Source organism: Gobius niger, assembly GCF_951799975.1.
Source record: "Gobius niger genome assembly, chromosome: 12".
NCBI lineage: Eukaryota > Metazoa > Chordata > Actinopteri > Gobiiformes > Gobiidae > Gobius > Gobius niger.
The window spans coordinates 266,279-287,248 of record NC_136863.1 but is presented as its reverse complement, the minus strand read 5'-3'; the positions used below and the strand labels follow the sequence as shown (position 1 = coordinate 287,248).

The 20,970-nt window shown below is 46.6% G+C and overlaps 2 protein-coding genes across 2 annotated transcripts in view; both read right to left on the bottom strand.

Annotated features, from left to right (window-relative positions):
- The window catches only part of slc1a4 (solute carrier family 1 member 4), a 35,751-nt gene extending 25,498 nt beyond the window's left edge, over positions 1 to 10,253 (bottom strand). The window contains exons 1-2 of the mRNA XM_079567600.1: positions 9,604 to 10,253; positions 861 to 903 (exon numbers count right to left, since the gene is read on the bottom strand). Coding sequence (XP_079423726.1) covers positions 861 to 903; positions 9,604 to 10,103 — 543 coding nt within the window. The 5' untranslated portion in view covers positions 10,104 to 10,253. The remainder of the gene's footprint in view (positions 1 to 860; positions 904 to 9,603) is intronic.
- A 4,156-nt stretch (positions 10,254 to 14,409) lies between these two features.
- pex13 (peroxisomal biogenesis factor 13) lies at positions 14,410 to 20,918 on the bottom strand (the record flags this gene model as incomplete). Its single annotated transcript, XM_079568399.1, has 4 exons — positions 20,764 to 20,918; positions 16,028 to 16,761; positions 14,884 to 15,006; positions 14,410 to 14,765 (listed from the first exon to the last, which is right to left on the bottom strand). Exons 1-4 carry the CDS (start codon positions 20,835 to 20,837, stop codon positions 14,410 to 14,412), a joined length of 1,287 nt encoding a protein of 428 aa, XP_079424525.1. The 5' UTR covers positions 20,838 to 20,918.
- Positions 20,919 to 20,970: the final 52 nt, after the last annotated feature.

Genomic DNA, 20,970 nt, shown 5'->3' with positions numbered 1-20,970 from the left:
TGACGTTTTTTTGTCGTTTTTTTGTCGTTTTTTGTCGTTTTTTTGTCGTTTTTTTGTCGTTTTTTGTCGTTTTTTTGTCGTTTTTTGTCGTTTTTTTGTCGTTTTTCTGTCGTTTTTTTGTTGTTTTTTGTCGTTTTTCTGTCGTTTTTTTGTTGTTTTTTTGTTGTTTTTTGTCGTATTTTTGTCGTTTTTCTGTCGTTTTTTGGTCGTTTTTCTGTCGTTTTTCTGTCGTTTTTCTGTCGTTTTTTTGTCGTTTTTTTGTCGTTTTTTTGGCGTTTTTTTGTCGTCACATTTGTGTAATTTTTTTGTCAATTTCTTGTGACATTTTTGTGACATTTTTGCCACTTTTTCATACATTTTTCGTCACTTTTTTGTCAATGTTTTCGTCACTTTTTTGTCACATTTCCATCATTGTTTTGTTGCTATTTTCTCACCTTTTTTCCAGAAGCTTTTGGATTGGGGTAAAGCCAAACTGGAGACAATGTGCTCGGTTCAGGTGGGAGTTAAGGGGTTAACTTTAAGGATTAGGATTATTTGTATTTTTAGACAAACCAACTCATAGATCTATACAAACTCACAGCAGACGTCCCTCCGGAGCAGAAGATCCAGCACTAACCGTGATTTAACTACCGGACTAAAATAATGCACCAGCCAATCAGAGTCCAGGATTCACCCAGACCATGGTATAAACAGGGTCACGTGACATTATCATGATTCAGAAACAGTAAAGTCAGTCTGAGCATAAAGAAGAACAAGTCCTCATGTCTGAGAAGGTTTGGTAAAAGGAAGTTCTTCTGAAGCTCCTGAAGCAGCAGTTTTCCGTCAGACGCAGGTGAAAAGTGAAACGAAAGGAAACTCACGGAGCGAAAGGCGGCGGCCACCAGGTTCGACGGGAACAAGTTCCTGAAACACAGAAAACAAATGATTCAACATGAGATTAACATCATGCTTCAGCTCATCACGCCTCATGGAAGAACTTCTCCACACAGACGTCCTTCAGCTCATCACGCCTCATGGAAGAACTTCTCCACACAGACGTCCTTCAGCTCATCACGCCTCATGGAAGAACGTCTCCACACAGACGTCCTTCAGCTCATCACGCCTCATGGAAGAACGTCTCCACACAGACGTCCTTCAGCACATCACGCCTCATGGAAGAACCTCTCCACACAGACGTCCTTCAGCTCATCACGCCTCATGGAAGAACCTCTCCACACAGACGTCCTTCAGCACATCACGCCTCATGGAAGAACGTCTCCACACAGACGTCCTTCAGCACATCACGCCTCATGGAAGAACGTCTCCACACAGACGTCCAGCTGCTGCATCACGCCTCATGGAAGAACTTCTCCACACAGACGTCCTTCAGCTCATCACGCCTCATGGAAGAACGTCTCCACACAGACGTCCTTCAGCTCATCACGCCTCATGGAAGAACTTCTCCACACAGACGTCCTTCAGCTCATCACGCCTCATGGAAGAACTTCTCCACACAGACGTCCTTCAGCTCATCACGCCTCATGGAAGAACTTCTCCACACAGACGTCCTCCTGCTGCATCACGCCTCATGGAAGAACGTCTCCACACAGACGTCCTTCAGCTCATCACGCCTCATGGAAGAACGTCTCCACACAGACGTCCTCCTGCTGCATCACGCCTCATGGAAGAACGTCTCCACACAGACGTCCTTCTGCTGCATCACGCCTCATGGAAGAACGTCTCCACACAGACGTCCTTCAGCTCATCACGCCTCATGGAAGAACTTCTCCAGACAGACGTCCTTCAGCTGCATCACGCCTCATGGAAGAACGTCTCCACACAGACGTCCTTCAGCTCATCACGCCTCATGGAAGAACGTCTCCACACAGACGTCCTTCAGCTCATCACGCCTCATGGAAGAACGTCTCCACACAGACGTCCTTCAGCTCATCACGCCTCATGGAAGAACTTCTCCACACAGACGTCCTTCAGCTCATCCCGCCTCATGGAAGAACGTCTCCACACAGACGTCCTTCAGCACATCACGCCTCATGGAAGAACGTCTCCACACAGACGTCCTTCAGCACATCACGCCTCATGGAAGAACGTCTCCACACAGACGTCCTCCTGCTGCATCACGCCTCATGGAAGAACGTCTCCACACAGACGTCCTTCAGCTCATCACGCCTCATGGAAGAACTTCTCCACACAGACGTCCTCCTGCTGCATCACGCCTCATGGAAGAACGTCTCCACACAGACGTCCTTCAGCTCATCACGCCTCATGGAAGAACTTCTCCACACAGACGTCCTTCAGCTCATCACGCCTCATGGAAGAACGTCTCCACACAGACGTCCTTCAGCTCATCCCGCCTCATGGAAGAACTTCTCCACACAGACGTCCTTCAGCTCATCACGCCTCATGGAAGAACGTCTCCACACAGACGTCCTCCTGCTGCATCACGCCTCATGGAAGAACTTCTCCACACAGACGTCCTTCAGCTCATCACGCCTCATGGAAGAACTTCTCCACACAGACGTCCTTCAGCTCATCACGCCTCATGGAAGAACTTCTCCACACAGACGTCCTTCAGCTCATCACGCCTCATGGAAGAACGTCTCCACACAGACGTCCTTCAGCACATCACGCCTCATGGAAGAACGTCTCCAGACAGACGTCCTTCAGCACATCACGCCTCATGGAAGAACTTCTCCACACAGACGTCCTTCTGCTGCATCACGCCTCATGGAAGAACGTCTCCACACAGACGTCCTCCTGCTGCATCACGCCTCATGGAAGAACGTCTCCCCACAGACGTCCTTCAGCTCATCACGCCTCATGGAAGAACGTCTCCACACAGACGTCCTTCAGCTCATCACGCCTCATGGAAGAACGTCTCCACACAGACGTCCTTCAGCTCATCACGCCTCATGGAAGAACGTCTCCACACAGACGTCCTCCTGCTGCATCACGCCTCATGGAAGAACGTCTCCACACAGACGTCCTTCTGCTGCATCACGCCTCATGGAAGAACGTCTCCACACAGACGTCCTTCAGCTCATCACGCCTCATGGAAGAACTTCTCCAGACAGACGTCCTTCAGCTGCATCACGCCTCATGGAAGAACGTCTCCACACAGACGTCCTTCAGCTCATCACGCCTCATGGAAGAACGTCTCCACACAGACGTCCTTCAGCTCATCACGCCTCATGGAAGAACGTCTCCACACAGACGTCCTCCTGCTGCATCACGCCTCATGGAAGAACGTCTCCACACAGACGTCCTCCTGCTGCATCACGCCTCATGGAAGAACGTCTCCACACAGACGTCCTTCAGCTCATCACGCCTCATGGAAGAACGTCTCCACACAGACGTCCTTCAGCTCATCACGCCTCATGGAAGAACTTCTCCACACAGACGTCCTTCAGCTCATCACGCCTCATGGAAGAACGTCTCCACACAGACGTCCTTCTGCTGCATCACGCCTCATGGAAGAACGTCTCCACACAGACGTCCTTCAGCTCATCACGCCTCATGGAAGAACTTCTCCACACAGACGTCCTTCAGCTCATCACGCCTCATGGAAGAACGTCTCCACACAGACGTCCTTCAGCTCATCACGCCTCATGGAAGAACGTCTCCACACAGACGTCCTCCTGCTGCATCACGCCTCATGGAAGAACGTCTCCACACAGACGTCCTCCTGCTGCATCACGCCTCATGGAAGAACGTCTCCACACAGACGTCCTTCAGCTCATCACGCCTCATGGAAGAACGTCTCCACACAGACGTCCTTCAGCTCATCACGCCTCATGGAAGAACTTCTCCACACAGACGTCCTTCAGCTCATCACGCCTCATGGAAGAACGTCTCCACACAGACGTCCTTCTGCTGCATCACGCCTCATGGAAGAACGTCTCCACACAGACGTCCTTCAGCTCATCACGCCTCATGGAAGAACGTCTCCACACAGACGTCCTTCAGCTCATCACGCCTCATGGAAGAACTTCTCCACACAGACGTCCTTCTGCTGCATCACGCCTCATGGAAGAACGTCTCCACACAGACGTCCTTCAGCTCATCACGCCTCATGGAAGAACGTCTCCACACAGACGTCCTTCAGCTCATCACGCCTCATGGAAGAACGTCTCCACACAGACGTCCTTCAGCTCATCACGCCTCATGGAAGAACTTCTCCACACAGACGTCCTTCAGCTCATCACGCCTCATGGAAGAACGTCTCCACACAGACGTCCTTCAGCTCATCACGCCTCATGGAAGAACGTCTCCACACAGACGTCCTTCTGCTGCATCACGCCTCATGGAAGAACGTCTCCACAGAGACGTCCTTCAGCTCATCACGCCTCATGGAAGAACGTCTCCACACAGACGTCCTTCAGCTCATCACGCCTCATGGAAGAACTTCTCCACACAGACGTCCTTCTGCTGCATCACGCCTCATGGAAGAACGTCTCCACACAGACGTCCTTCAGCTCATCACGCCTCATGGAAGAACTTCTCCACACAGACGTCCTGCTGCATCACGCCTCATGGAAGAACTTCTCCACACAGACGTCCTTCAGCTCATCACGCCTCATGGAAGAACTTCTCCACACAGACGTCCTTCAGCACATCACGCCTCATGGAAGAACGTCTCCACACAGACGTCCTTCAGCTCATCACGCCTCATGGAAGAACTTCTCCACACAGACGTCCTTCAGCTCATCACGCCTCATGGAAGAACTTCTCCACACAGACGTCCTTCAGCACATCACGCCTCATGGAAGAACTTCTCCACACAGACGTCCTTCAGCTCATCACGCCTCATGGAAGAACTTCTCCACACAGACGTCCTTCAGCTCATCCCGCCTCATGGAAGAACTTCTCCACACAGACGTCCTTCAGCACATCACGCCTCATGGAAGAACGTCTCCACACAGACGTCCTTCAGCACATCACGCCTCATGGAAGAACGTCTCCACACAGACGTCCTGCTGCATCACGCCTCATGGAAGAACGTCTCCACACAGACGTCCTTCAGCTCATCACGCCTCATGGAAGAACGTCTCCACACAGACGTCCTTCAGCTCATCACGCCTCATGGAAGAACTTCTCCACACAGACGTCCTTCAGCTCATCACGCCTCATGGAAGAACTTCTCCAGACAGACGTCCTTCAGCTCATCACGCCTCATGGAAGAACGTCTCCAGACAGACGTCCTTCAGCTGCATCACGCCTCATGGAAGAGCTTCTCCACACAGACGTCCTCCTGCTGCATCACGCCTCATGGAAGAACGTCTCCACACAGACGTCCTTCAGCTCATCACGCCTCATGGAAGAACGTCTCCACACAGACGTCCTTCAGCTCATCCCGCCTCATGGAAGAACGTCTCCACACAGACGTCCTTCTGCTGCATCACGCCTCATGGAAGAACGTCTCCACACAGACGTCCTTCAGCTCATCACGCCTCATGGAAGAACTTCTCCAGACAGACGTCCTTCAGCTCATCACGCCTCATGGAAGAACGTCTCCACACAGACGTCCTTCAGCTCATCACGCCTCATGGAAGAACGTCTCCACACAGACGTCCTTCAGCTCATCACGCCTCATGGAAGAACGTCTCCACACAGACGTCCTTCAGCTCATCACGCCTCATGGAAGAACGTCTCCACACAGACGTCCTTCAGCTCATCACGCCTCATGGAAGAACGTCTCCACACAGACGTCCTGCTGCTGCATCACGCCTCATGGAAGAACTTCTCCACACAGACGTCCTTCAGCTCATCACGCCTCATGGAAGAACTTCTCCACACAGACGTCCTCCTGCTGCATCACGCCTCATGGAAGAACTTCTCCACACAGACGTCCTTCAGCACATCACGCCTCATGGAAGAACTTCTCCACACAGACGTCCTTCAGCACATCACGCCTCATGGAAGAACTTCTCCACACAGACGTCCTTCAGCACATCACGCCTCATGGAAGAACTTCTCCACACAGACGTCCTTCAGCACATCACGCCTCATGGAAGAACTTCTCCACACAGACGTCCTCCTGCTGCTGCTGTGGACGTTTAACTCTGATGTTTACACCTGTGACTCTGTGAGGGAAGTTCTACAGCTCGGACCAGCTCGGATGTTGCAAACGTATCTGATCTTCAGGTCTCGCTTGTGTCTGAACCTGAACTTTATCGATGTGAACGAGAAAACAAAACAAACGTGAAACAAACGAGAGTTTCAGGCACAGAAGCTTCAGCCAGGCCTCCTTTAGAGCTTCTGTTACTGTGGAACAACCAGACCAGACCAGACCAGGCCAGGCCTCCTTCAGAGCTTCTATTACTGTGGAACTAACATGAACTAAACTGGACTAGACTCTGGCTCCTGTGATGATGATCAGGGCTCTCAGTGCCCGGCTCATTTCCATAATCCTCTGTCAGAGCCACAGGCGGCAAAATCAGATCCGACAGGTTCTGCTTTGTGCCCAGGGAGGAGGAGGAGGAGGAGGAGGAGGAGGAGGGGGAGGAGGAGGAGGAGGAGGAGGAGGGGGAGGGGGAGGAGGAGGAGGAGGAGGAGGAGGAGGAGGAGGAGGAGGAGGAGGAGGAGGAGGCGCACTGACACACACACACACACTGCAGAGGTTCAGTTCTTGTGCAAACGGTGAATAAACTGAAGTGAGTTTGACGAGGTTAAAGGAACAGGCCACCGTTTTTACATACTGAGATATGTTCTTACCTAACCTTAGTGGAGTTAATATATCCCCGTCTGGTCTTTGTCCGTGCGCTCACACATACGCAGCCTCTCCCACATGTCACATAGCTCCAAACAAGCTCACGATAGAAGCTACCAAGCTCTTCCACGAGTTCCCTATTTAAATAAAGTTACGTGAAGTGTTTTCATGCGAAGTATATTTACACAGAAATGTAACGATTTTATAAGCAGATAAAAAGGGGAACTATATTGTGAGGCGTAATGATACGAGGAGTAAAACGTCCGCGCAGTAACTCCTAAAGACTTCCCCCGCTCACTTCCGTCAATAACCTTTAGGAGTTACTGTGTGAGAGGCTGCGTATGTGTGAGCGCACGGACAAAGACCAGACGGGGATATATTAACTCCACTAAGGTTAGGTAAGAGCATATCTCAGTATGTAAAAACGGTGGCCTATTCCTTTAAGGAGAAAACAGGAAGAGGCTGATGTAGCTGTCGTCTGTCCGTGGTTAAACGTGTGGTTAAACGTGTGGTTAAACGTGTGGTTAAACGTGTGGTTAAACGTGTGGTTAAACGTGACGCTGTGGTTTGACGCTGAAACAGGAGCAGCTTCTCAGACTTTAAACACCGGCTCTTTGTGGTTCCTGGTTTGTTTCAGGGCTGAGGTTCCAGAGGCCCCTGAGTAAAAAGAGGCCCCTGATTAAAAAGAGGCCCCTGAGCAAAAAGACGCCTCCACATAAATCCAACAGAAGAACTTGGCCTTCTTGTTTCAAAGGCCAGAGCGTTCCCAAAGTCCCTCAGAAGAAACGCTACATTTACTTTGAAGCGAGTTTGTTCCGTCACTACGAGCGACTCCAGTGCAGACGTGGATCCAGTTCAGTTCCTTTGTCCTGTGAACGTGTCTCCCACAAAGGAAATGACCATATTTGGATCACAGCCTTTCATGCTACACGTGGATACCAAACAGGTCAGTATCTGGGAATGAAAAGAGCTGAACTCTGGCAAAGTCTGGCCTGTTTTTACTGAACCAACAGCTGTGACTCTGCAGGTTTGGAAAGTCTCCTCACGACTGAACCAACTGGATCCTCTGACGGATCAGAACATGATCAGAACATGCCTGACAGGTTCAGGTTCAGAAACGTCTCCTCAGTCTCTGACTCAGTCCCAGCAGTTTGGTTTTAGGCTCAAAGATCCACCACAGTTAGATTAGTCTGAGATGAAGGATCTTTTCCAAAACAACAAAAACATTTCTTTATTTCGCTTTAGTCGTTTCTTTTGTGTTTGAGCCGTTTCTTTGGCCGAGGATTTAAAACCGAGGCTTTGGAGTCGACCAAACGAGCACTGACAGTTTGAACAGAAACTCCACAGGTGGGAATCGAACCCGGGACCTCGTGCTGGGCCACACACTGTCCCATAACAGAATGAAATCGAGCTGTTGCTTCAGAAACTCTCCCTGCTGAGCCGACCTGCAACAGCTCAGGAGCCAGAAGGAGATACAAGCACAGCGGTCAGGCTGTTTAAAGCCCGGGGGTCAGAGGTCACAGCGTTTAGATTCGGGTAAAGCCCGGAGGTCAGAGGTCAGAGGTCACAGCGTGAGTTCCTGAGGCTTTGGTCCGTGAGACTCACCTCAGAAAGACTCACACAAATACAGTTTGTTAAAGTGATAAAGTGAAAGGTGAGACTTTGTGTTTGTGTGAGAGCGAAGTGAAGGAAACACCTGCTGTGGAGATAAACCTGAGACCGAAACACCCGGCAAATACTGAGAGCAGCTGCAGGACCTGACCCTGACCCTGAACCAGACCTGCCCTGACCGGACAGGACCAGTGTTCATGTCGTCGACTAAAACTAAATGAAAAGTTTCTCATGAGACTAAAACTGTGACTAAAATGTCCAGATATTTGAGTCGATTAAAATCAGACTAAATAAAAATGAAAAGGAGAGACTAAAATCATCCACACTTGTATTGAGCGTCTGAAAGAGCCTCAGATCATGTTTAAAGGATCAGCTCTGAGCTTTGTTCATGTGGAGCAGAAACATGAAGCAGAGGAACAACATTAAACATGATTAGAATCAATATTATCAATGCAAAGTCCAACAAATTACTACTAGAGTAAAATTGAAAAGTTTTTTTTGACTAAATCTTCTTGACTAAAACTCAAACTTTCCTTTCAGTCATTTTGTCACATTTTCTCATTTTTTCATCAAATTTTTGTCAATGTTTTCTCACTTTTTTGTCACATTTCCATGAGAAATGTGACAAAAAAGCAGAACCAGAACCAGGAGCAGGTCTGAGTCTGAGTCTGACCTCAGTGAAGCAGCAGAAACCATCAGGCTCATTTATTCAGGTTTGGAGGAAGATACGAACTTTCTCCTCCTTGAAAAACCTGCACATTTTCTCCAGTTCAGCTTTACCCAAATCTAAAGAAGCTCCTGGAACAAAGCGACAAAACAAAGTCTGAATCAGTTCTGAAGGTCTTAGCTTTCAAACGCGGCGTCACTGTGGCCTAGAGTCTGTAAACCTTTACATTTGAGTAAAGCCGGACGGGGCTCAGACAGTGAATCACCAGATCAGATCAGAACGACATCATGGAGTCTCACAGACACATGTGCACCGGAGAAGAACCTTTCAGCTGCTCAGCTCCACCATATGTTTCACCAACGATGTGAGATCAAACTTAGCTTTCAAATAAGGCTCTGGCCCAGAGGCTGCGAGAAGCGTTTAGATTTGGGTAAAGTCAAACTGGAGGAAATGTGCTCGTTTCAGGCGCGGGTTCAGAGGTTAATAATCCACTTCTGTCTGTGGTCCCGCTCCAGAGCAGGTGCGCGCGCGTGTGTGCAGATGTGCAGGTGTGCGCGTGTGTGCAGATGTGCAGGTGTGCGCGTGTGTGCAGATGTGCAGATGTGCGCGTGTGACTGACCGCGCCAGGTCCAGGAAAGAGTCCGCCGTCTCCTTGTCGCTGCTCACGCGCTCCAGCCCTAACGCGCCGCTGTTCAGCCCCCCCGCGCCCTCCCCCGGCCTGATGATGAAGGCCAGCGTCACCCCGATCCCCGAGGCGATCAGCGTGGTCACCAGGAAGTACCCCACGGCGATGCCCCCCAGCCTGCCCAGGGAGCGCGTGTCCAGGCTGGCGGCGCCGGACACGAGGCTGCAGAGCACGAGCGGCAGGATGATCATCTTCAGCATCCGCAGCAGCAGCTCCCCGGGGAAGGCGAAGTACGACACGTGCGCCCTGGAGAGGCCGAGGGGGCGCACGGCCATGCCCAGCCCCACGCCCCCCAGCACCCCGGACACGGTCAGCAGCACGAGCAGGTTCCTCCGCACGAAGCGCAGGAGCGGCGGCCCCAGCGCGCCGCCGCCCCGCCGCGCCTGCGGAGGCGGCTCCGGTGACGCGTGGCCGTTCAGCTCCGTCTTCTCCATGATCTGTGACCGGACAGTCTCGCGCTGCGCTCCCGTCTGAGGCGCGGGGGGGGCACGAGAGGGGCTTTAGAGCGCGCGCGCCAGCCAATGAGCGCGCGGGACGGACGCACAAAGACGCGCACGGGCATGCGCAGAGCACGGAGCCGGTTCCGGTGCGCGCACATGATGCAACAGCGGCGGGGATTGCCTTTGTGTGGAGAGGGGGGGGCGGGGGGCGGGGGGGGGAGGGGCCCAGATCATTATGCAAATTATATTTCACTGATTTAAAGGTAAAAACTCATGGATGGTTTTTGTCTCTTTAATCACTGACTTTAATCTCAGTCTGGGAGGATCAGGTTCAGGTTAAATCCAGTTAATGAAAAACTACTGAAAAAGGAGGTTCCACTTTATTAAGCAGATCATCATTTTCAAGCAATATGGGAAAGAAAAAGGATCTGCTGATGAAAAGTGTGAAATAGTTGAATGTCTTGGTCTCGGTGTGAAAACCTTCGATATTTCAGTAAAGATGAAGCGTAATCATCGTTTTGTGGATGATTCAGACACACTCAGGTTTGTGCAGATAAAGACACAATGAGGACGGTTTCTGCATCAGATTAAGAGAACAGCTGCTACAAAGCCGACCCTCCAGAGGCTGCAGTTGTGCATAAACCTTCTCTCCGGCCTCCCCTGACCTGTTCACTGAAGCTGAAGCAGAAACGGCTGCAGTGGCTCAGAAATACATGAGACTCATTTTAACGGCCACCATGTCCCAACAAGGCTGTGACGTCAGTAAGGAGGGGGCGGAGTCAGTAAGGAGGGGGCGGAGTCATGGGGAGAGAGCTGGTCGGCCCCTTTAGGAATGACCTCTTTCACCATGACAACGCACCATGTCCTGCTGTAAAGAAAACCTCTGCATCACTGGCTGCTATGGGCAGAAAAGGAGAGAAACTCATGATGTGGACCCCCTCCTCCCCTGACCTCATGATGTGGACCCCCTCCTCCCCTGACCTCATGATGTGGACCCCCTCCTCCCCTGACCTCATGATGTGGACCCCCTCCTCCCCTGACCTCATGATGTGGACCCCCTCCTCCCCTGACCTCAGTCCTATTGAGAACCTTTGGAGCCTCAACAAAAACTTCTCTGAGGGCGGGAGGCAGTTTTCATCCAAACAGCAGCTCTGGGAGGTGATTCTAACATCCTGCAAACAAATCCAAGCAGAAACTGTCCAAAAACTCACAAGTTTAATGGATTTCAGTTTTGTGAAGCTGAAAGAAGCTCTGGTCAAATATAACTGAGATGTTTTTGATTCTGATCTGAGTGAATATGAGCTCCTGATGCTGCGGATTCAACAAATGACCATTTTCGGTTCTTTATGATAAAATGTATTAAACGCAGCATCATCTTTGTGAACACAGCGTCTAAAGAGCCTCACAGCAGAGTCACGGGTTCGAGTCCCGGCTCTGCTGAATGTCCTGCTGAAAGAGCGGAGCGTTGGTCAGATAAAGGAGGAGCATTCTGTAAACGGGTCAGTGCGTTTCGCTCCAGGACAAACGGCTCTTCCTTTGACACGAAGCTGCTTTAAAACATCCGTGGAGCTTCAGAACTGTATAAAAGACAAGAATGTGAATAAACTTATTATTATCACTATTATGCTGAAGGTTTTCCGCTCACACTTCTTGTTTGTCCTTGTTGGATCATTAAGGAAGGTCCTTAAAGGGGGGGTATTCTGCAAAATGGACTTCTTCCAGCTTTTCCTCCTGTTATTCTGTCACTCCCTCATTAAAAACATGGCTGAAGTGTTGCCTTGGCACATTCACGTATTTCTGAGTCATCTGTAAAAACTCTGATGGCGGCCATTTTAGGGATAGGTTTGCCTGAGTCCTCCTAGGAACGCCCCCACCTCCTGGAGACGCCTCCGAGCTTTGGTCACCAGCCGAGTAACCAACCACTGCTCCTCAGCAGAACCCCCTCCCCACTGATGCCACAGACAGCGTGTGGAGGGGGGCGTGTCTAAAGGCTCAGAGGTTCTTAAAGAGACAGAGGCCTATTTCAAGACATTCACTACAGCCATTTTGAGAGAGACATTTTATACAAGGCAGTTATTCTAATTTACTGCATTTACAGACCAGCAGAAGGTTTGTCATCATTGTAGTGAGATATAGACTGGTGCTGTGGGACTGACAAAAGCAGAACACCCCCTCTTTAAAGCAGAACACCCCCTCTTTAAAGCAGAACACCCCCTCTTTAAAGCAGAACACCCCCTCTTTAAAGCAGAACACGCCCTCTTTAAAGCAGAACACGCCCTCTTTAAAGCAGAACACCCCCTCTTTAAAGCAGAACACCCCCTCTTTAAAGCAGAACACCCCCTCTTTAAAGCAGAACACCCCCTCTTTAAAGCAGAACACCCCCTCTTTAAAGCAGAACACCCCCTCTTTAAAGCAGAACACGCCCTCTTTAAAGCAGAACACGCCCTCTTTAAAGCAGAACACGCCCTCTTTAAAGCAGAACACCCCCTCTTTAAAGCAGAACACCCCCTCTTTAAAGCAGAACACCCCCTCTTTAAAGGTGTATTATGCAACATTATATGCAAAAAAATAAATAAAATCTGAATATAAAGTTGCACAAGACACCTTTAAACATGAGTGTAACCTCTAAGCCCCGCCTTTACCGAGCATTTTCTCCAGTTCAGCTTTACCCAAACCTACGACCTACAAAACTGATCTAAATGGATCTTTTTCCTTGTGTTGTCGCCGCTTTAACTTCTTTTTCTCCATCATATTATCACTTTTGCTGATTGTTTGTGGGGTTTTTCTTATTCTGGATGTTTTAATTGTTGTTTTTTCATTGTTTTGACGCTTTTTCCCGGAGCTTTTAGATTTGGGTAAAGCCAAACTGGAGAACACGTGCTCACTTCAGGAGGGGGAGTTTGTAATTGTAGCTGCAGAGTGAAAACGGGTTTTCTTTGCGCCGTTTTTGTTTCCTGATGGAGCTGTGGCGCCCCTCAGTGGAATAATCAGGTCAGTGCAGCAGAACAATATTAAAGACACATTTGTAAAACATCAGAGAAAAGCTTTTTATTCTTAAAATATTGATATTACATATTTACACTGAGTCCGATGTGTAAAACTGTACAGGAAGAATCACAGACTGAATCTTTACGTCTTTAACTCGACACAGCTCGGCTCCAAACAATCCATCACAGAAAGGCCGATCTGCTCTCACCAGGTTCATGAAAGTGTCTAAACTGTGACAGCAGGGGGCGCTGTGTGAGGGGCTGCTTCATCCAGGACATTCAGGTTTAGTCGCTTCTTCAGACGGACAAATCAGATTCTAAAACAAAACAGTAAGTTTGTGCCTTTCTGTTCCGGAGATATCGGACAAATATCGGACAAATATCGGACAAATATCGGCCCAATTACAGTTTCCAAATCTACCGAGGCGAGAAAGGGACATTCAAGAGGAGAAACGTGATGGAAACATCTCAGACTAAACCTGAGCAGCTTCAAAAACAAACAAACGAGTGAAAAAGGACCTGAAGCCGAGAGGAAAGTGGAGCAGACGTTCCTCTAAACATCGATCGTGTTTCATTTATGCAAAGATACAAATGAAGTGTTAAGTATTAATCAGACTCTTTATTCCCTCATAGAAAATAGACTTACTTCTCATCATTGAAATCAGGATTATTTAACGATTATTAGTTGCCTTTGATCAAAATAACTCTGCAAACCGTTTTCTCCTACAGCCTCATGTTTCCACAGTGATGAAGGTCGGGGAGGGTCAGTGATTTAGTTTCTCTCTTCTGAAGGACACGGAGCTTCATTTTTAGGATTTTTTTGTTCCTAAATTCCTCGTTTTCCAGTCATTTTGGCTCATTTGTATCTGGTCTCAAGGCTTTTCTTTCATTTCATTAGACATGACACAGTTTAATATAAAGACTTAATATAGTGACGGCGTTATTGATTTTGAGCGAGTTCTAGGGTTAAATGTGCTCATGTTTCTGAGCGAGTGCTGCCCCCTGCTGGACAGGAGCTTCTGAAAGGCGTGAGTTTACTTTGAGCTGTTTGTGAAATCTGCTCCTGTAGAACCGTTTCCTGTGACAAAACAAGCAGCTTCTGAAGCTCTGCTCAGCCAAAGGTCAGGTGTGGTCAGAGCTTCATCTCCAGAGCGACAAACAGATGATTCAGAGGTTACAGAGACAGAGACAGAGACAAACAAACAAACAAACAAACAAACAAACAAACAAACAAACAAACCCCGGAGTGAGTCACGGTTTAGTGAAATCGTCCATATCGTGACTCACTCCCTTTGACTGTCAGGGGTCAGGGGTCAGGGGTCAGGGGCGGCTCCAAACGCCTCCTCCAGCAGCGAATCCGTCCTCTCTGTCAGGACAGGAGGGAGGGTCAGTGTCGGGACAGGAGGGAGGGTCAGTGACGGGACGCCCTGCCCTGACGGGACAGGCGGTGACGGGACAGGCGGTGACGGGACAGGCGGTGACGGGACAGGCGGTGGGACGGCAGAGGGACAGTGCACCCCCTGCAGTGAAGCGTCCCTCTGCGTCTCCGTCTGGGCCGCCCGGCGTCCTCTGCGTTTGCCCAGGACTTTGACGTAATTGGCCGGGACGAGGCCCGTGGTCTGACCGTCCAGACTGGCCAATAACCAACCGCGAACTCGAGGCTGCAGCTCTGCAGAGGAAACAGACTTTATTTACAGAGAATCAGGAGGAAAACAGCTCCTCCTGTCAGGTCACAGTGACCTCTGACCCTCAGTGACCTCTGACCTCACAGTGACCTCTGACCTCACCTTTAGGGGCCAAGTTCAGCATGTCTCCCGCCCTCACAGAGACCTCATCCTCAGACGCTGCAGTGAAGTCAAACTCTGCTCTGGCCACCACGTGATCGTCTTCTCCACTCGCCCAGTTCGTCTCTGCAACATTCAGAGCCTATTGTTCATGTTTTGTGATATCGTATCGGTTAGTGTCAGTATCGGCCGATATCATACCAGTTAATATCGGTATCGGCCAATATCGTATCGGTTAGTGTCAGTATCGGCCGACATCATTCCAGTTAATATCGGTATCGGCCAATATCGTATCGGTTAGTGTCAGTATCGGCCGATATCATTCCAGTTAATATCGGTATCGGCCGATATCGTACCGGTTAGTGTCAGTATCGGCCGATATTGTATCGGTTAGTGTCAGTATCGGCTGATATCGTATTGATTAGTGTCAGTATCGGCCGATATCGTACCGGTTAGTGTCAGTATCGGCCGATATCGTATCGGTTAGTGTCAGTATCGGCCGATATCGTATCGGTTAGTGTCAGTATCGGCCGATATCGTATCGGTTAGTGTGAGTTTTGGCCGATATCGTATCGGTTAGTGTCAGTATCGGCCGATATCGTATCGGTTAGTGTCAGTATCGGCCGATATCGTATCGGTTAGTGTCAGTATCGGCCGATATTGTCCCGGTTAGGGTCAGTATCGGCAGATATCGTATCGGTTAGTGTCAGTATCGGCCGATATTGTCCCGGTTAGTGTCAGTATCGGCCGATATCGTATCGGTTAGTGTCAGTATCGGCCGATATTGTCCCGGTTAGGGTCAGTATCGGCAGATATCGTATCGGTTAGTGTCAGTATCGGCCGATATTGTCCCGGTTAGTGTCAGTATCGGCCGATATCGTATCGGTTAGTGTCAGTATCGGCCGATATCGTATCGGTTAGTGTCAGTATCGGCCGATATCGTGTCGGTTAGTGTCAGTATCGGCCGATATCGTATCGGTTAGTGTCAGTATCGGCCGATATCGTATCGGTTAGTGTCAGTATCGGCCGATATCGTACCGGCTAGTGTCAGTATCGGCCGATATCGTATCGGTTAGTGTCAGTATCGGCCGATATCGTATCGGTTAGTGACAGTATCAGCCGATATCGTATCACAGAGCAAGCCTACCTCCCTCCTCGGCGCCGCTGACGGCCGAGCTCAGCAGTTTCCAGATCAGGTAAGGTCCTCCTAAGACCACGGCGAAGAAGAGGAGGATGGGCCAGGACTTGACCTGCTCGTCGCTCCCCGTGGCGCTCGTGGTGGTTAACGCGTCGTGAGCGCTCTCCGCCCACAGGTCGTCGGCCTCAGAGTCCGTTCTCCGTCCCAGAATCCTCTGCAGCCTGCGGTACAGGTACCTGAGCGTGCGCACCAGAGCGAAGGCGGAGAGCACGCGGGTCAGGTGCGCCCGCAGACGCGTGAAGTGGTTCGCCACGTCCAGCACTGCCCTGAAGCTGTTGTAGACGGCGGAGAAGGTGGCGTCCAGCATCATGCTGACGGAGCCGAAGGCGTGGACGATGCTCTCGATGGACTGGAAGGCGCCGCGGCTGCTCTCCTCCGCCTGCTGCACGAAGCGGCTCGGCGCCACGTCCTCGCCGTGCGGCAGGAGGCGGGGCCCGTACCCGCCGCCGTACCCGCCCACGCCGTACGGGGAGTACCCAGAGCCGTACGGGGAGTAGCCGGGCGAGTAGAAGGAGCTGGAGCCGTAGGGGGCGCTGTAGGCGGAGCTTAAGGAGGAGTACGGCGGCCGATAGGTCTGCTGCTGAAGGGGGCGGGGCGGAAGGGGAGGGACCATGCGGGTGAGGGCGGGACGTCCCGGGGCAGAGGGGGAGGACGAGGGCAGGGAGGCGCCAAAGTCTGTGGATCTGGAGGAAAGAAAAAAGGACCGACACTTAAAGGGACGATACTTAAAGGACCGATATTTAAAGGACCGATACTTAAAGGGACGATACTTAAAGGGACGATACTTAAAGGACCGATATTTAAAGGACCGATACTTAAAGGGACGATACTTAAAGGGCCGATACTTAAAGGGACGATACGGAGTTTATTTTCCTCCAGATACAAAGTTTAGTAGAAATGTGTGAAAACGCCGTCCTGTCATCGTGTAGAGTAAATAGTTACTTTTAAATGGTTACTTTTAAATGGTTACTTTTAAATGGTTACTTTTAAATGGTTACTTTTAAATGGTTACTTTTAAATGGTTACTTTTAAATGGTTACTTTTAAATAGTTACTTTTAAATGGTTACTTTTAAATGGTTACTTTTAAATGGTTACTTTTAAATAGTTACTTTTATATAGTTACTTTTACATAGTTACTTTTAAATAATTACTTTTAAATAGTTACTTTTAAATAGTTACTTTTATATAGTTACTTTTAAATAGTTACTTTTAAATAGTTACTTTTAAATAGTTACTTTTAAATAGTTACTTTTAAATAGTTACTTTTAAATAGTTACTTTTAAATAGTTACTTTTAAATAGTTACTTTTAAATAGTTACTTTTAAATAGTTACTTTTAAATAGTTACTTCCACATCAGGACTCTCCATCTAAACCGTGTCCGTATGAACTCATGCTCGGACCAAACACAAACACATTTATCAGTCCAGTATCGTCCAGACGAGCCTCTACATGCTGTTCTATTATCTGTGTAGCGTCACAGCGCCCCACACAGGCCTGGAGGAGGAATCACAGTCGACCCGTGTGGACAAACTGTTACTGAGCTTCAGGCTCACAGAGAAAGTCTCGTGTGGATAAAGCCTGAGCAGAGTTAAAAATGGTCAGGTTTTTGGGTGTGACATTAGATGAAAAATTTAATTGGAAATCTCACGTCCATAGTATTAGAAATAAATTATGTAGAAACATTGCTTTTCTTCACAAGGTAAAATATGTTTTAAATCGTGAATCTTTAAGGCTCTTATACTGCACTTTAATACTGCCTCACTTACTTTATTGCTCAGACGTTTGGGGAAACACATACAAAACTACAATTCAACCGCTGATAAAAAAAAAAAAAAAAGCTATAAGAATAATAAATAAAACCCATAGTAGAGAACATACAAATCAACTATTTATAAAATCCAAACTATTAAAATTACAAGATCATTAAATTACAAACATTGATAATAATGTATAAAGCAAGATTTTATCGATTGCCTCAATCTGTACAATGAATGTTTGTATTCAACGCCGATGCCTCCAGTCGTAGAAAACTTCACTTTACTCTCCCTTTTGCCAGAACAACCCAGAAGCGGATCGTAGGGCTGTGCAATTAATCGAAATTCGATTACGATTTCGATTACAACAGTAAACGATTACAAAATTAGCATAATCGCAAAAAATCGCTTATAATTTTTTTTTTTCAATTTTATTTTATTTTTTCAATTTTTTTTTTTTTCACATTATTTTTCTAATTTTTAATTTTTGGATTTTTGTCACTTTTTTGCTGGATTTTTGTCTTTTTTTTAAATGGATTTTTGTCTTTTTTTTGCTGGATTTTTGTCTTTTTTTTGCTGGATTTTTGTCACTTTTTTTATGGATTTTTGTCATTTTTTTTAATGGATTTTTGTCACTTTTTTTATGGATTTTTGTCTCTTTTTTAATGGATTTTTGTCACTTTTTTAATGGATTTTTGTCTCTTTTTTAATGGATTTTTGTCACTTTTTTGCTGGATTTTTGTCATTTTTTAATGGATTTTTGTCACTTTTTTAATGGATTTTTGTCACTTTTTTGCTGGATTTTTGTCACTTTTTTGCTGGATTTTTGTCACTTTTTTGCTGGATTTTTGTCTCTTTTTTAATGGATTTTTGTCACTTTTTTAATGGATTTTTGTCATTTTTTTGCTGGATTTTTGTCACTTTTTTGATGGATTTTTGTCTCTTTTTTAATGGATTTTTGTCACTTTTTTAATGGATTTTTGTCATTTTTTTAATGGATTTTTGTCACTTTTTTGATGGATTTTTGTCACTTTTTTAATGGATTTTTGTCACTTTTTTGATGGATTTTTGTCACTTTTTTAATGGATTTTTGTCACTTTTTTAATGGATTTTTGTCTTTTTTCTGCTGGATTTTTGTCTTTTTTTTGCTGGATTTTTGTCTTTTTTTTGCTGGATTTTTGTCACTTTTTTTATGGATTTTTGTCATTTTTTTTAATGGATTTTTGTCACTTTTTTTATGGATTTTTGTCTCTTTTTTAATGGATTTTTGTCACTTTTTTAATGGATTTTTGTCTCTTTTTTAATGGATTTTTGTCACTTTTTTGCTGGATTTTTGTCATTTTTTAATGGATTTTTGTCTTTTTTTTAATGGATTTTTGTCACTTTTTTGCTGGATTTTTGTCACTTTTTTGCTGGATTTTTGTCACTTTTTTGATGGATTTTTGTCTCTTTTTTAATGGATTTTTGTCACTTTTTTAATGGATTTTTGTCATTTTTTTGCTGGATTTTTGTCACTTTTTTGATGGATTTTTGTCACTTTTTTGATGGATTTTTGTCTCTTTTTTAATGGATTTTTGTCATTTTTTTAATGGATTTTTGTCACTTTTTTGATGGATTTTTGTCACTTTTTTAATGGATTTTTGTCACTTTTTTGATGGATTTTTGTCACTTTTTTAATGGTTTTTTGTCTTTTTTTTAATGGATTTTTGTCTTTTTTTGCTGGATTTTTGTCACTTTTTTGATGGATTTTTTTAAAGGCAACAAATAATCGTTTGAATAATCGTGATTTCAATTATGACAAAAATAATCGTGATTATTCTTTTTTCAATAATCGAGCAGCCCTAGCGGATCGGCAACTGTGGAACACCCTAACCCTTGAATTTAAAGAACTCCTCCACAAAACAGTTCAAATCAACAAATATCAACTCTTACACACGACTGTAAATATTAGATTTCAACTTTAAAATCAGTCGTACCTGTGTTGTTTATTCGAGCTCATGGCTTAAAGTGTAATACCTGCGAATCAGACCATTTATGTTTTGTTTTTTTGTCTACTTTTGTATCTGAAGAAAGGGGCACTTTAGCATAAGCGTGTCTTCATCGTGCTCCTTTTCAATCATGTATAAAAAAATAAATAAAATAAAATATCATGTATAGTTGTTGAAATGTGAAAACATGTAACTAACATGACTGAAATAAATAAATAAAAAACAAACCAGAGCAGATTCATCAGCTCTGACCTCAGGTGATCAGCTCGTCTTATCAAAGGGACTGTGGGTCAGTATTGATGATTTAACGGCTCTGCAGCTCAGAGATAAACCTCAGCAGATTTTACAGCCGATGAAAATAACAAACGTGACTTCATCTTTATAAATAATCATTTTGTCTTTTTCAAATAAAACAGGTAAAAGACACACAGGAAACATTATCTCTGAAACAAAGACACTTAAAAAACATAAATAATAACAAATACAGTAATAATCTAAGTGAATAACATTGCAGCAGGTTAATAACATTGCAGCAGGTCACTGGGCCGGGAGACTTCATAAAAGTGCAGTAAGAACGTTTATTAATGGACACAGCAATTTTAAAGGTTTGATCTTCAGCAGGGAACGCGTTAGCATTAGCATTAGCATTAGCTCAGGCCAAAGTTAGTCCGAGCGGAACTAAACTCTGCTTTTATGCATCTGATCATCATCCAAATCCACAAAACACCAGTATCCACACATTAGCACCTAATACAGTCTGAGAATGTCCTCAAAGTAAAAGCCAAATGCAAACACAAGGTTGTTTATAGCACACTTTTAGCATTAGCTTTCGCGTTAGCACTGGCTGCGCCACGCAGGACTAATGCTAAAAATAAGCAGAGTGTTTCAGCTAAAAACACGTTTAAACCCGTGTTTTAACTCATATTTAAACCTGTATTTACCTGTAGTTCACCGGAGCCGCCATCGCCCCCGGGATCCGCCTCTCCCACGGTTTTTGTGGAGCCCGTGAATCCATAGTTAAAGGTAAAAAGATCCGAAAAGAGACGCTTTTCTGGAGCCGCTGGACTCTGCGCGCCGCTTCACGGACCCCTGGGACAATCGGAAATCTCAAACACTGTAGCAAAGTTCCATAATAATGAATAATAACG